The 16,878-nt window shown below is 38.4% G+C and overlaps 5 protein-coding genes across 5 annotated transcripts; 3 read left to right on the forward strand and 2 right to left on the reverse strand.

Annotated features, from left to right (window-relative positions):
• Nucleotides 1-3,315: 3,315 nt before the first annotated feature.
• LOC124633331 (cathepsin B) lies at nucleotides 3,316-4,682 on the reverse strand. Its single transcript, XM_047168520.1, has one exon. It carries the CDS (start codon nucleotides 4,479-4,481, stop codon nucleotides 3,465-3,467), a length of 1,017 nt encoding a protein of 338 aa, XP_047024476.1. The 5' UTR covers nucleotides 4,482-4,682; the 3' UTR covers nucleotides 3,316-3,464.
• Nucleotides 4,683-5,010: 328 nt separating this feature from the next.
• LOC124633332 (cathepsin B-like) lies at nucleotides 5,011-7,258 on the reverse strand. The gene has a single exon (XM_047168521.1). It carries the CDS (start codon nucleotides 7,079-7,081, stop codon nucleotides 6,065-6,067), a length of 1,017 nt encoding a protein of 338 aa, XP_047024477.1. The 5' UTR covers nucleotides 7,082-7,258; the 3' UTR covers nucleotides 5,011-6,064.
• A 439-nt stretch (nucleotides 7,259-7,697) lies between these two features.
• LOC124633205 (cathepsin B-like) lies at nucleotides 7,698-9,229 on the forward strand. The gene is made up of 2 exons (XM_047168360.1): nucleotides 7,698-8,519; nucleotides 8,968-9,229. Exons 1-2 carry the CDS (start codon nucleotides 7,737-7,739, stop codon nucleotides 9,193-9,195), a joined length of 1,011 nt encoding a protein of 336 aa, XP_047024316.1. The 5' UTR covers nucleotides 7,698-7,736; the 3' UTR covers nucleotides 9,196-9,229.
• Nucleotides 9,230-10,931: 1,702 nt separating this feature from the next.
• Nucleotides 10,932-12,014, forward strand: LOC124633202 (cathepsin B-like). Its single transcript, XM_047168357.1, has one exon. The coding sequence runs from the start codon at nucleotides 10,941-10,943 to the stop codon at nucleotides 11,949-11,951; it is 1,011 nt and encodes a 336-aa protein (XP_047024313.1). The 5' UTR covers nucleotides 10,932-10,940; the 3' UTR covers nucleotides 11,952-12,014.
• Nucleotides 12,015-15,539: 3,525 nt separating this feature from the next.
• Nucleotides 15,540-16,661, forward strand: LOC124633245 (cathepsin B-like). Its single transcript, XM_047168416.1, has one exon. It carries the CDS (start codon nucleotides 15,612-15,614, stop codon nucleotides 16,620-16,622), a length of 1,011 nt encoding a protein of 336 aa, XP_047024372.1. The 5' UTR covers nucleotides 15,540-15,611; the 3' UTR covers nucleotides 16,623-16,661.
• Nucleotides 16,662-16,878: the final 217 nt, after the last annotated feature.

The raw sequence follows: 16,878 nt of genomic DNA on the forward strand, positions 1-16,878 counted from the left end.
GTTAAACAACATACGTCATTCTATTCTAATCGCCTCTGTTTACATACCAATGCATAAAAAGGGTCAATAGCCAGTTTAGGAAGGAATATTAGAATCAACAATCTCAATGGCGGTGGTCACCAAATTCACTGAATGATATTTATTTTTATAGGTAGGTACGGGATACCTATTTAACTCACAAGAAATCCTAAACGCAATTGTTGATAAATAACTGAATGACGTAATCATTCGAAGTTTTACTAAAATCCCAGAAAATGATATATTATATACGAGAATAACATATTTATTTTTCGCAACACGTCTTTCTAGAAATAAACGATTACCTCGGTATAGGTATCTGAAACTGGCTTCTGTACTTCCACCAATGTATGTACCTACCTACACGAAAGTACCTACTTGAACAAAACAAAAGTTACCTATATTTTAAAGTTATTTTGTAACAACGCATTTTCACGACCGATTGAACTGGCCATATGGAATGAATTTAAGCATGTCTATAGTTCGGCCATTCAGAGAATGCGTTCCTGACACGTCGCGATTGAACTGACGACGTAATAACATTCATTGATTACACTGGTCAACAAATTATTATTATTTTTTGGTGCAAAGGTGAAATATATCATTTCTTATAGATAATTTGATACGTAATCGAAGTCCAGAACATAAAGTTGCACTTGCACGTAGGGATTTAGAGATATACCCCTCCCAAAGTACCAAAAACGCGTTTTTTTTATGATATTTGATGTAATTTTTTGGGGACAGCAGAATTTTCTAGTAATTTCTAACTAAAGCATTATATAGTACTACTTTCCCCGCATTAACCCCATTTTAGTATATATTTTTGCAAGTTTTCTTTCTCAATATATACCATTTTAAATATAAAGTGGAGTTTTTTCATACTAACAGGCCAAATAAAATATAGGGAAGATCGAACTATCGTAGCTGTATACATATTTCATGAAAATTTAAACTCTTAGCGTTCGAAATAAAAATGAATTTCAATCGGGAAGAGTAGTACTATATAATGCTATAGATAGAAACTAAAAAACAATTTTGCTGTCCTTCAAAAAAATCGTCAAATATCGTTAAAAAACGCGTTTTTGGTACTTTAGGAGGGGTATATCTCTAAATCCCTACGTGCAAGTGCAACTTTATGTTCTGGACTTCGATTACGTATCAAATTATCTATAAGAAATGATATATTTCACCCTTGCACCAAAAATGCTGTTGACCAGTGTTATTGATATAATAATGTTGTTTTAATGCTCCTCAATTGTTAAAACGGTAAACAACCAGCAAAAATATTTTTATCGTAACTGCAACGCCATTGCAAAGTTACGTCGTCAGTTCAATCGCGACGTGTCAGGAACGCATTCTCTGAATGGCCGAACTATAGTATCAAAATAAGGTAAAATTAAAACCTGAAATATTTAATCTAATTCCATTTACTATTTAAGGACAAAAATAGTCTATTAATTCTAATTTCTGCCTAATGTTGTCTGTGATATTATTTATATTGTGTTGATGTGAGACCCACTACGTAATTAGGTAATGACTAATTTCACTTACAAACAATTAGTCATTACAATTCTTCACCCTAATTAGACACTGATTAGGGCGCTGAACAATGACATAGCCGTAAGATTGTAGTTGATTACTTTATTTGTTTACAACTAATTACGATCGAAGTTCACATTCCTCAGAAATGTTTCTACAAGACTTCATCAGAGCATTTCTCAGAACAAAGACATGATTAATTCCGTCGTACGAGAGACTACAATGTGTTGTTAAGCAAACTACACAATTGATATCACCCGCTCAGCAGTCCCTGTAATTACATAGAAGTTTCGAATCACTCGATTAATCGAGGTATCGATTAGTTACGGCGAACAACGAAGTGTAATTCAGTAATTTCAGTTGTTAATAATCCAGTTTATTATATACTAGCCGTTTTCCCGCGGTTTCACCCGCGTCCCGTGGGAGCTACTGCCCGCACCGGGATAAAATATAGCCCATGTTATTCGCAGATAATATAGCTTTCTAATGGTGAAAGAATCGGTCCAGTAGTTTTTGAGTTTATCCATTACAACCAAACAAATAAACAAAGTTTTCCTCTTTATAATATTATTATAGATTGAAATCCTACTTATAATAAAGGAGAAAATATTCAAGGATGTATGTACCTACGAGTACCTACCTAGTAGCAAAAACTTCTGAACGGATTTAACATGGGAAAACTGATTAAAAAAACATTTGATTTAACATGGGAATATGAAATAATCTATGTTCCATTTCATCTATGTAAAAAAAGTAGTTCCTTCGGTACATGGGTGGGAGGCAATAGTAGGTAGTAGTTAACTAGTAAGAAGGTAAATAACAATTGTTTATGATATGAAAAATATTTACATCATTAGCGGTATTTAATTTAGGTACCTAAGTAAATACATTCGAATTTTCTAAGTTTCGATATAATATTCGATAGTTTTTCGTTAAGTACGTAGGTAGTTAAATTTAGTAAATAGTTACTAAGTAGGTATATATTTCGGTACCAATAATTGATACCATATGATATTTTATACCACAAATCAAATAAGTAAAAAGTCTCAATTTATTTATTTACCTACATATCAGAGTATGACTCCATTTTAGTGTGCTGACAGTAAAATTATATTGTTTTGAATTTAATTCGCTAAACCTACTGACATTTATTTACATTAAAATAATATAAAGTTAGTAGGTTTGCAATGTAAGTATAAATAACGATTGTGGTTACGCACGATAACAATTTATTCGCGGAATAGAAGTTACTTACATACCTACCCACTGCGAAAAAAAAACAATAAAAAACTCAAACAAACTTAATTATTTTTCCAGACACAGATACTTACTTTAATTTTGAAAGAAAAAGTGATGAAAGTTCACTAATTAAATAGAAACTTGAATGTCAAATTAAATCTCAGAATCTGTTCTAGACGAAACATAATTACATTTAGTGATTGAAGTTCTAGTATTTAGTCTATTTTGTCAGAATTAAGTACTTACTTAGTTGTAATTGTATACTTATTTGTGAAGACTAACTTATCATAATGTCACTTGTTTAAATAACCTTTAGGTACAGCAAAATCCCAGAGGTTTATCTACAATAGATGTTTGTTAAACTGCACTTTGAACTTCAGTTAACTTAAGAAAACAATTGTGATTGTTTAAATAAGTAATGTTCCATGAACCTCCATTAAGTTCGCATAAATAATAATACTTTATCTCTTTTATAGCCAGCAGGTAAATGATGTAGAACAGGAAAATAATACAAGCATGTTATAAACAAAATAAGTTTTTATTAAGGTACAAAATATTTATTTGGTTTAAAAGTATCGTTGCTCATATTTTTAACATTAACTTATCAATATGGTACTTGGATAATCTAGACGACACTATTTACAGAAGCTTAGAGAATTAAACTTTAACTAATATTCAACGAACATAGGCTCACCAGCTACTATAGAGCTTTCGATACCGCAGTGATCCTCACCACGAAGGATTTTAAAGAATCCATTGTCACCCCAGTCACTGTTCCATGAGTTAGCGATGAGCCAGTACTTGTTTCCATTCTCCACTCCCCAGCCCAAGATCTTAACAGCGTGGCCACCGAGAGCGTCGCCAATAGTGTGCTTGTAAACACCGGTCTTGTAATTCAGCAAGTCCGAGTATACTGTAAACGCACCTTCAACTGGGCCGTTCTTAAATAACTCAGCCCTGATGTGGTCTTCCTTACTTGACACTGAGAAAACATGTTTGCCGTACCGCTTATCTTTGCGGTAGTCAACATTGTAGTTTGATTCGCAGGTTTTTTCGCATTTTGGTGTCTTAGAATCACCATTGCAAGGCATTCTATTACCGGGTACATGATGTTCACACGGAGGAATCTCATATGGTCTGCAACCTTGACTTGAGTTGTAGCTTCCACCAGACACAAGCCCGAAATGCTTCCAGTACTCCCAAGCTAACGTTGGCATACCTCCGTTACACCCGAGACCGCAGATTGGGCAGCAGCTTAAGAGATCTTCAGCGGAGAAATGGAAGTGTTGAGTTCCATTGGAGTATGTACAGTACCGGTCGGTCATTGCCTCCACAGCGCCAAACGCCCAGCAGCTACCACAAGATCCCTGGTCTCTGACTTCGTTCAAAGTAGGGCAGTTCGGCCATTTGTCCCTCGGGTCAAAGTTCTCCGGTAAACTCGCAATCAATTCATCTTCATGTTCAACTTTGCTTAATTTAGACAAATGGTAATCTGGCAGGACACCCGCTAATCTCTTGATGTGTGCGAAGGGCGTGTGCTCTGGGAAGTTCCTACCAGCTTTCCAAGAGTTTTGCTTTGTGTTGATGAGATTGATGAAATCGTCACTGAGCGGATTCTGCACATCGGCGGCGGCGAGCGCGAGAGCGCACACGAGCGCAACAAACGTTGCACGCGAAGCGGCCATTATTCACTTCTTTATTTTCTTTTTCACAGCTGAGTGGTTAATGGATGTGTATTCGGAGCGAATGTGGCGCGACGACTGAGCGGTGGGCGGCCGCGGCGGGTGTAGTTGATACCGTGCTCGCACGCCGTGTAATTGCACCGGAGCGCACGACTCGGTCAGCGGGGGCGAGACAGCGCTTGACCGGCCGTGTCGAAGGTTAACAATACATGTGTACGTCTACAGATAACACGACGCCAGCAAATATTATGGTCGAACGCTTTACAACCATTTGTAAACATTTGTTCTGTATCTATCGTTCGGAAGTAATTAATAGGGGATCGGGGCGGGCGAATAATGTTTGCTTCTATGTCAGGTTTATCGGGATGGAGCCCAGACCCTGTGACCCTATTCAAGATTGTTTAGAAGCTTTGTATTATATTTTCTCCTAGAAATATTGGCCCTTAATATTGTTTAGGGCAAAAAGAAAATCAGTAGCAGTGAAGTAACTCAAAGGAAATTTTAAGGTTCTATTAAGAGTGAATCCAGTTAGTACCGATTAATTAAAATTCTTTATTAAAACTAGAAATAACTTAAAAGACAATGACCGGCATAATATAGCGAATTTACATTATCTACATTTGAGTAATTGTTTACAATAGAAAATGCGGTGGAATAATGACTCACGAAGCGAATAATAAGTAAATGTTGTTTATTGAATATCGCTCAAAAAACATAGGCTCACCTGATTCAGTCACCTGATCAAAGGTGACTGAATCAGGTGAGCCTATGTTTTGAGTAATCAGGTTTTTGTTAGCAAGTGGGTACGTCGACGTCGTAGCTAAAGTTAAATATGAATAGCTATTAAATAAGGTTTAGGGAAATAAAAAATCTATAAGAGGCATATTCGTAGAATTTCATATACAGCTGACCAGGGAAAAGGTTTTATAGTACTCATATCACACTCCGCGTTATAATAAAATTTGAGAGCTCGTTCGTAGATTCAATTCAATTTTCCTCAACATTTTCTTGCACATTACATTTTTGATATCATGGATATGTTTCTAGCATTATACCAAATAAATATTATTACTTACAGAGGGTTGATATTTTCACTTTAATTTTGTGAAGTAGGTACTAGTACTTGTTTATTCATGCTGAAGGTAGATATATCAACTTTCTCGTACTTAATTAAAAAGTTGTCCATGTGGGGCAATTTCTGGGATGCTAACCTAGAAACCAGACTTCTTGGAAGTCTAAATTACATTGTAAAAATATTCCCTTCACAATGTTTTTTTCACTTGCGTTATCGAGCTGCCAATTGCTCCGAAATAAAGTATAGGCGTTGACGTTTGGTACCATTTGGCAGATTGTTAGCCGGACACATGAAGTCAATAAATGTGTTGAACTGTATTCCGAGTGATCTAATCAATATCCAGAGATTTATGAATACGCAGGCAGTGTTCATAAATCCAAAGGAAATAATATTGCAACCTTTGACAAACACCCTTGGAAAAGGAAGCTGAGAATATAAAACACGTTTGATTTCAGTTTAATCATCAAGATCTCATTCTTGAAATACATCATACACTGTTTAAAAATTATATTTAAACTATAATTGGTTCTCCGGCTACAACAGAATCTTCAATACCGCAGTGATTCACACCACGTAGAATTTTAAAGAACCCTTTATCACCCCAATGTTGATTCCAAGAGTTTGCAACAAGCCAATATTTGTGGCCGTTTTCCACACCCCAACCTAAAATCTTAACTGCATGATGTCCAAGTAAATGTCCTTGAGTTTGATTGTAAACCCCATTTTTGTAACTCAGAAAATCTGTATAGACTGCCATTACACTTTCAACTGGTCCATTTTTAAATAATTCCAATTTTATTTGGTCTTCATTGTAACCTATTGAATAAGCGTTCTTACCATGACGTTTATTTTCACGATAGTCGATGAAGTTAGAATCGCAGGTAGTGACACATTGTGATGCATCAACCGTTTCCTTGAAGTAAGGTGCGTTACTCGTTCCATTAAGACCTGGTGGTATTTTATAAGATTTGCAACCATCATTTGTTTTGTAGTTCCCTCCTGAAACAAGCCCGACTTGCTTCCAGTATAGCCATGCAGCCGTGTGCACACCCCTGATGCACCCTAGGCCACAAGTCTCACAACAGTTAATAAGATCTTGAGCCGAGAAATGGAATTGTTCTGTGCCATTTGAATGAATGCAGTATCTATCGGTCATTGCTTCTACACCGCCAAACGCCCAGCAACTAGCACATGCTCCTTGATCTCTGATTTCGTTTAGCGAGGGACAGTGCGGCCACTTTTCTCTCGGATCAAAATTATCAGGAAGACTCCCAATAAGTTCAGCGCCATGTTTCATCTGTGGGAGTTTTGGTAAGTATGCGTCTTTTATAGTCCCAGCTAGGTTCTTGATAAATTTGATTGAGATGTGCAACGGGAAATTTCTGCCAGCCTTCCAGGAGTTCTGTCGTGAATTAATTTGATTGATAAAATTGTCAGTGAATGGATTCTGTATAGCGTGTGCACCGGTTGAAATTGCACACACGATAACAATCAGGGTAACATTCAACGCGGCCATTGTCGTCTTCATGTCGTTTTGTCCGGTATTGATACGAGATTGTAGGTAGGCTACGACTTGGTTCCAAAATTATAAAAAATCTTACCCATTTACTACCGAGAGGAATTTCACTGCACTCTTAGAACGCCGTAAAGAAATTAACCTTTCGAATGAATATTGTAGGTGAAGGAACCAGCGACAGAAAGAATTATCGATACGGACTACGGCAGCTCGTGGTATGCGCTTACGTCACCTCCCGCTGTGCCTCGCCCCTCACGTGTGTTACCTCGCCCCTCGGAGGACTGAAACTAATCGTGGAAAGAAACTGATTCATCCTTATTATTCACGATAAATTATCGTGTATCTTTTTTCTGCCTGGTCAAAAGTTAAAAGCATAATTTGCCATATGGTCCTATTCCTACAATATTATAACGTTGCGCATTTCCAAGGACTGCCTCGTTTCCAGTTCTCGTTCAAATGAACATAAAATACTGATGTTTACACCTTATGTTTATAACGTTTAACAATTTTTTGGAATGTTAGGTACACTTCAAGCATTTTTATGATAAATATTAATTGTAATTTACTAAATTCTAAATAACTTCACTTGCATAAATAGGTTCAATTTTACATGCCACGTTTCTGTATTTGGGTACTGTAACAGTTGAAAATAATAGGTATCTTCACCATGATAGCGGTTCAGTTGAAATTGCAAATTTTATTTGTTTTTGCCGTGTCTGCCACCAAAATAGAGTATTTGCTCTCTGATGAATTCATTAATTTGATAAATTCTAAACAGAATTCCTGGAAAGCTGGAAGAAATTTCAATCTAAATACACCATTTACATATATCGAGAATCTTATGGGTGCTATGGAAGACGATAACTTTGCTAGGTTACCGAAAAGACTGCATATCACTGAACTGACGGCTAGTCTACCGGAATCGTTTGATCCGAGAGAGAAGTGGCCTGACTGCCCATCTTTAAATGAAATTAGAGACCAAGGCGCATGTAGTAGTTGCTGGGCGGTAGCTGCTGTAGAAGTGATGACTGACAGATATTGTATTGCATCTCAAGGAAAAAAAAACTTCAAATTCTCCGCTCATGACGTATTGAGTTGTTGCCCGGATTGTGGAAAAGGTTGCCAAGGTGGGATACCATCGAAAGCATGGGAATACTGGAGGGATTACGGTATCGTGTCAGGGGGGAACTATAACTCGAACGAAGGTTGTAGACCTTACGAGATACCACCGTGTGAACATAATGTACCTGGTCGCCTGCCGCCTTGTGGCCCTAAAGTAACCACTCCAGAATGCATTAAAGCTTGTGTCTCAAGTTACAACAATGGCACATATCCCTCCGATAAGCATCATGGGTTGCATGTATACACTTTGCTGCCCAATGAGGATCAAATTAAGGCTGAACTCTTTATGTTCGGACCCGTGGAATCGACTATAGTGACGTACGCAGATTTTAAGGCGCGGCTCCACCGCAGTGCACGCTGTGCACGGACACGCGGCGCATTTTAGCTGCGTGTATTCATTTGTTTGACAACGTGGGTCTACGTTTCCACTGAAGTACACGAATATGACCCACGACTATGTATAGCGTGGCACGGCGCACGGGTAGACCCACGCTGACAGCGTTGAGCTACGTAACCGCTTACAACAACTGCTCTGCGATAACCGAGCTGTACATAGTCGTGGGTCTTATTCGTGTACTCCGGTGGAAACGTAGACCCACGTTGACAGCGTTGAGCTATGTAACCGCCTATTCGAGCAAGCCACGCGTGTATCAATGACGTCAATTCATGCGTAGCCTCTCCGTGGGTTGCAGTGGACACAACCACATACATTTTCTTACAAAGCGAAGCTTAATACACGTGCGTAGCCTCTCCGTGCACCGCGGTGGAGCCGCGCCTTTATTCATTACAAGCAAGGAGTGTACATACACACGGAAGGACCAAGGTCTGGCGTTCACTCTGTGAAGATATTAGGCTGGGGTGTTGAGGGAGATCAAAAGTACTGGCTTGTTGCAAATTCATGGAACTCAGAATGGGGTGATAATGGATACTTCAAGATATTGCGAGGAGAAAATCACTGCGACATAGAAAGCAACGTCGTAGCTGGAGAAACTTTCCTTGTTTGATTGTTTTCAAAAATAAATAATAAAATAAAACAGACATTATGCTATCACTTTATTTATTTAAGTCCTCCTCCGAGCCTTTTTCTCAACTATATTGGGGTCGGCTTACAGTCTAACGGGATGTAGCTGCTTTACAAGGAGTGATTGCCCTATCTGACCTCCTCAACCCAGTTTAACCATAAGTATTTAAGTATTATCATACTTTTATAAACGTGTAGCCACACATAATCACATTACTATTTAGTGTGACTGGTAACTAGTGACATATAACTCATGATTACAAGCTACTTTCCTAAAAAAAACTTTTTTTAATACTCATTAGTTTGATGACATTAGCAAACAGCTGTCTGACATCGCACTTCCTTCTGAGAGTAAAAACTAATGAGGCTTGAAAAAAAGTATCTTTGGGGAAGTTATTTGTAATTATGAGTACAGACACGAGTTTAAGTACAGGTCACTAATTAGATACCACTCACCTTATACCTACACGAGGCACGTTAAATATATACGAGGCACGTTAAACATATATGAGGCATTTGAACATCTTTGGCAGTTGTTACAGGTAGTCAGAAATCAGAAAATCTGACAACCAGTGTTACAAAGGGTTATCGGGTTGCCCATCGCAGCATCGCTAATGGGATTGTCGTTGAAGGACGACATACTTAAAATAGAATACATAGAGCAATAGATAGTCACCCCATTGCCTAACAACGTAACAACCCAATACATGCACTTACAGCACGTTTCATAAAAGCACCAATATTAACAAATATTTCACATACAGCACCTATGCTAGTTTCTAGGGATGTGATATACATTTGTGTCGTTCTTAAATAAAAGTTACCGATAAAAAGAGTTCTTTTATTAATTACAGTGTCACTATCTAGCAAATAGTTAACGTTTATAAAGATTTTGGGTGCTGCCTATTGTAAATTCCTGACGTTCAAAAAGTGCGGTCTTGCAGCCAAGTTGGAATAAATGATTTTTGATTGATTTTTTATCTGAGATTGGCTATTTAATCTTTGTACCCTTTTATTCAAAGTCGTTCTATCATCGTTATTGAATTATCATAAAATGGCGAAGGACCAGGAGTTGATGAAATGTTGGCTTAACTAATGCCGGCCATACACGCTACGGTCTACCTGGAACAATAACCAGGAGCCCATACCTAGTGGGTGAGTGCAACGTTACTAAATATGAAAATTAATAAATTTGAATTCCTTTAAAGTAAAATGTAGTACTTAAAATGCAAATCTGTTTCTTTGTCACTTCTGTGGTAATGGAGGGATATGGTGGTAGAGAGGGACCAAAGAAACGATATATGGATGGTGTGAAAGTCAATATGCCTAGAAAGAATGGTTCATATGAGATGACGGCAGATAGAAGACCAAAAACATAATTGAAATAAGGGCAGAAAGTTAATGATGATGTAACTTTTATAGCACGAATGTTAAATACCGTTTTTTACTGGAAAAGTATGTGTACATTAGTGCTAAGGATATTGGTGTAGTAAGTGGAATGCTGCCCTAAAGGTAAATACACTACTGTGTGAAAGAGCTGTATTTTTTTTTACATATTTTAGACAATTTTATCACGACATTCCGCATAAACTACAAATGATTAAAGGTTTGAAATGTTTACAGCACCATATTATGCATAATAAAAAAAATATTTCTGTATGATAATCCTGAATAACTTGGTATAAATTGTGAGCTCCGGCATTCAGACACCAATTTCGAGTTATCAGTATGGTCACATCGTGTGTAGTGTTAGCTGTTGTGCTATGTGCACTAGCAGTTGTCGCTGTCGATAGACTGCATCCACTCTCTGATGAATATATACAAGAGATTAATTTGAAGCAAAACTCTTGGAAAGCCGGCAGAAATTTTGGACCTAATATCTCTTTGTCATACATTAGATATCTACTGGGCGTACGCATTGATGAAATTATTAGTTTACCAATAATGAAACATGACGCCGAACTTATTGCAAGTCTTCCGGAGACCTTCCACCCGAGTGACAAATGGCCAAACTGTCCTTCCTTAAACGAGATCAGAGACCAAGGTGTGTGCGGCAGCTGTTGGGCGTTTGGTGCTGTAGAAGCCATGACGGACCGGTACTGTATACACTCCAATCAGACACAAAATTTCCATTTCTCAGCTCAAGACCTTTTGAGTTGTTGTGAATATTGTGGGTCGGGTTGCAATGGAGGTTCACCACAGTCAGCTTGGCTCTACTGGAAGTACTATGGTATTGTGTCAGGAGGAAATTACAACTCAAGTTTGGGCTGTCAGCCATACGGAATCGCTGCCTGTGAACACCACGTACCAGGCCCGTTGCCACAGTGTAACGGTTCAGTTCCCACTCCAAAATGCGAAAAGTCTTGTGAATCTGGTTACGATACAGAATACGAAACGGACAAACGCCGCGGTAAAGAAGTTTATGCATTAAGATCTAACGAGGAAGACATAAAAGCTGAACTATTCAAAAATGGTCCTGTTGAAGCTAGCTTTGGTGTATACTCAGATTTTCCTCATTATAAGCATGGAGTTTATGTAAAATTACCAAACGCCACACGTCTTGGAGGACACGCTATTAAAATATTAGGTTGGGGAGTGGAGAATGGTCAGAAGTATTGGCTTGCTGCTAACTCTTGGAATTCAGACTGGGGCGATAAAGGATTCTTTAAAATACTACGCGGAGAAAACCACTGCGGTATAGAAAATGGAGTTGTAGCAGGTATACCCCTTATACAATGAAATGCATTGTGAAAAAATGAATAATTTGCATTATTGTTTTAACAATAAACAAATGGGCATATATAATTTTTTTTTATTTCATATTATGTTTTTAGGATTCCTTGGTGAACAAATAACCCCTATAGTTTCGCCATGTTCGTTCGTCCGTCCGTCCGCGGTTAATCTCAGTGACCGTTAGCACTAGAGAGCTGAGGTACTTCATATGTATATCGATCACGCCGACAAAGTGCAAAAATAAAAAGTGGGTAAAAATGTTTTATTAGGGTACCCCCTACACGTAAAGTGGGAGTGTATTTTTTTTCATTACAACCCTATCGTGTGATATATTGTTGAATATTTAAAATTATGTTTTAAATTAAGTTTTTGACAAAAAAATACGAATTCATTTATAAACTAAGTTTGTAGTTCAACCGTATTTGCAACATATTTTTTGACTTACTTTCCATATTTTATAATCCTTAATGTATCTTCTTTCCAATAAAAAAAGAAATATGGAAATCGGTTCACGCAATCCAAAATGACCTCCGAAAACCAATCATACATAACCCATCCAGTTTTTACAGAGTTGTAACTTAATATCACGAGAGATTTTGCCGTACATTGGGCTTCTTCGAGCTGTTAAGATTTTTTCTGAGATAATGGGGTTGGGTTAGGTAAGGGCTATACAGGGTTATTGGTAACACACTAGCAACCTTGCAGGACTGTATTACTAACATCATAAACTACAACTTTTGTTCTATGACTTTTTATAAAACATAATACATTTGCCAAAAACAAACCTACAAGATTTCATTGTTCTATCTAACACATTTCAACTCTATTTTGCTATAGTGATAAAATTTGCACGCCCCACCATTTCTTCACCAACTAATGGCCCGATCGAAACCAGTCGAGCGATTAGTCGACCTTAGAGTGTGTGGACGAGTCGCGATTATCACACATTACAATAAATTCGTTTGGCGTAGAGGGTTTGCACTTTAAGAATGAATGAATGCAAGATCTTTACCTACCCACGCCTCTCGCGCACTATTCTCGTACCTAGTCATACTTTTGAATTGGTAACAAGTCAAATAAAAAAAAAATATCGTCTTCTTCACGTACTGTGTGCCTCGGTGGACGACCACTATCCCTGATGGCATGCCGGAATTGCCCGTAATCTCGTAACCGCTGTGTGGCGGCTAGCATTGTTACTCAGCGAGGTGTAGGGGTGTTTGGGAATCGTATGGCGTATTGGCGACAGGCTTCCGAAACATTGTCATCACACCTAATGTTTTTCCTCCCGTACGCCACAGAACTGCTTTTGCCAAACGTCAATACTATGTGATTAGCACTATAATATATAACCTACAAAACAAAAAAATTAAAATATATCCATGCCTTAAACGTCAGTGCAAAACTTTAATTAGAGACTACCTTCAAACTTTGAATTATGAAGAGACTGAGGATCTTCTGCAGGGTATCTGTTCATAGTCTCGTATGACTTAGTTACCTATAGCTACATTTACACAGTACTACACACACACTTTCTACACATACACATACACTCACACACTCACCACCTTGTTTTCGTATGTACATTGCACATTGGCCTAGTTATTTAATTCTTTCATTCATTTTTTTTTCTGTTTATATAGTTTAGTCACACTATTTTGTTAATTTGGTATTTCTGAAATGTCCTCTTATTAATATGACATGACTTTTTTACGGAGAATCACTGACTTCTAAGTTACAGGCCTACACCTAGTTTAGGAGTCAGGGTACCTCATATTGTTGTCCTAAATAAACCTTTATGTTTTTATAGTCATAGTTCAACATTTGTAAACTTTGTGTGAAATAAACTATTTATTTATTTTTTATTTATTTACCTAGCAAGCATTCGCACCATTTCCGTGTACTCGACCTTTGAATATCGATACGCCATACTGTAAAGATAATTTACGTTCGCACAACCGAATTTCGCTACAAGGACACGTAGGTATGACGCGACGCGGGCGCATAAAAACGACTGACGGCCGCTCGTAAATAGGTCAAGTCCAAACGCTCCCCCGCCGCCGCCCGAGCCCCGCTCCCCTCCGCTGTCTTTTGTACTACTGTTTACCTAACTAGCGCTTTCTTTTGCTTCCCGTAGACTTCCTAAATTTTAGAGCGTACACTTGAAATATTTTAATTTTGGTGTGAAAATTTTGATGAACTAAAATCTGAGAATTATTAAAAGTCGTAAAACAAAAGTTTTAGTTTATGATATTAGTGATACGGTCCCGAGAGGTTGCCAGTGTGTTACCTATAACCCTGTATATACCTCTACGAAAGAATTTGGATTCCCGCAGCCCACGTGCAAGGAGAGCACAGGGGGTTTTAGCCAGTAAGAGTCCGGCACAACCATCATGGACTTCCTCCGCCTGGTTCCCCCAGGCGGAGGAAGTCCATGAGGATTTCATTCTAAAAAACAAAACATTTATGGGATGTACTCGGGAAACTGCAATAAGAGCGTATCCGGCCACGCTCAGGGACATTGAGTGTGGCCAGACACGCTCTTGTTACTTCTTTGCAAGACTTCATTTCTGACAACTATGCATATTACCTTTTTTCCTCGAAGTGCACTTATGATTTACTAAATCAGATTTAATGGAATGGCTACATCCTACAAAGGAAACGTAACCATATCCCGAGGTTAGCGATAGACTGGAATCCCCAAGAAAAGCGTAAACCGGGTCATTGACGCAGCGAAGACCATCAAAATCCATTTAGAGGTGCCGTCTGCACCTTCTAGGGAGCGTAGGACCTTAAATATAATGCTGATATCCTCCAAGCCGATTATCGGCTATGGCGGCAGTAATCATCGAAGGAGATTAGTTGGTTTATAGTGCACAAGCATTTGCGCAGACAGTGGTGCACACACTATTCCGACACTCACATAGCCCAATGGGTCCCATTGGATGGGACGGCAATCCGACACGACCGGAGAGAGATCAGGCGTAGGACCAACATTTACGTGCTCTCCGGTGCACGGGTGTATCAATCTTCTAAAACCCACAAAGCGATTTCTGCCTGATTCGGGAATCGAACCCGAGACCTCGTTCTCAGCAACCGCATTTGCGACAGCTAGACCAACGAGGCAGTTAGGACCAATATACTTCATGCTCATCCGTATTTATACAAATCGTGCGATATGAAATAAAGGGCAATTTGATATTTTTTTAATTGCCCTTTATTTTATTTTCAAGTCTTAGATTTGATCATTTCCCCTCAAGACTAAATTGGAAAAATATACATAGGAGAGGTCGTGATTTAATGACGTTTTTATTTATGTAGCATAAATACTCAGATATCATTCATCAAATGAATCATATTTGATGACATCGAGACGACAATACACAGAGCAATCGGCAATACACTCTGCACTGACAATGCAATACCATTTGATAACACCGCTTTTACATGAGCGGATTTTTGTCGCACTTTTCAGATATTTAACATACTTTAAACTATTTTATCAGCCACGTGTAAATGATTAAAGTTTTAAATTTTTTCAACAAAACCGCATTTATAGATGAAAAATGTTGTTTGATAATCGTGAATAAGTTCGTATAAATTGTTAGCTTCTGCATTCAGACACCAATTTCGAGTTTACTTTCCATCTTGCATGAAGCCAGTGACAGTATGGTCACATCGTGTGTAGCTGTTGTGCTATGTGCACTAGCAGTTGTCGCTGTCGATAGACTGCATCCACTCTCTGATGAATATATACAAGAGATTAATTTGAAGCAAAACTCTTGGAAAGCCGGCAGAAACTTTAGACCTGATACCCCTATGTCCTACATTAAGAATCTACTGGGTGCACGCAGGGGTGAAAAGAAAAATTTACCAATAATGAAATATGACGCCGAACTTATTGCAAATCTTCCGGTGAGCTTCCACCCGAGTGACAAATGGCCAAACTGTCCTTCCTTAAACGAGATCAGAGACCAAGGATCGTGCGGCAGCTGTTGGGCGTTTGGTGCTGTAGAAGCCATGACCGACCGGTACTGTATACACTCCAATCAGACATTAAATTTCCATTTTTCTGCTCAAGACCTTCTGACTTGTTGTGATAATTGTGGTTCATGTCTCGGCGGAGGTTTATTGGAGAGAGCTTGGCGCTACTGGAAGGACAATGGTATTGTATCAGGAGGAAGTTACAACTCAAGTTTGGGTTGTCAGCCATACGGAATCGCTCCCTGTAAACACAGCGAACAAGATCCGTTGCCCCCCTGTGGTGAAGGATACTACACTCCACAGTGCGAAACGTCTTGTGAATCTGGTTACGACTCAGATTACCAAACGGACAAACGCCACGGTAAAGAAGTTTATACGTTAAGATCTAACGAGGATGATATAAAAGCTGAACTATTCAAAAATGGTCCTGTTGAAGCTAGCTTTGGTGTATACTCAGATTTTCTTCATTATAAGCATGGAGTTTATGTAAAATTACCAAACGCCACACATCTTGGAGGACACGCTATTAAAATATTAGGTTGGGGAGTAGAGAATGGACAGAAATATTGGCTTGCTGCTAACTCTTGGAATACATACTGGGGTGATAAAGGATTCTTTAAAATACTACGCGGAGTAAACCACTGCGGTATAGAAAATGAAGTAGTAGCAGGTATACCCCTAATACTAAATGAATAACTAGCATGATTGTTTTAACAATAAACAAATAGGCATGTTTTTATTTATTTTATTTCTCATAGTATTTTTACTTCGTTTACAGTACCTACCTACACGATACATGTACATTATGGATTACTTTAATATATGAACTTCCTCGTTAGTCTAGCTGTACAAGAAGTCTCGGGTTCGATTCCCGGGTCGGGCAGAAATCGCTTTGTAGGTTTAAGAAACTTTCACATCGTATTGCGGAGCCTGGAAGTTGGTGATTGATAGA

The sequence above is a fragment of the Helicoverpa zea genome, chromosome 9 (genome assembly GCF_022581195.2).
Source record: "Helicoverpa zea isolate HzStark_Cry1AcR chromosome 9, ilHelZeax1.1, whole genome shotgun sequence".
Taxonomy (NCBI): domain Eukaryota; kingdom Metazoa; phylum Arthropoda; class Insecta; order Lepidoptera; family Noctuidae; genus Helicoverpa; species Helicoverpa zea.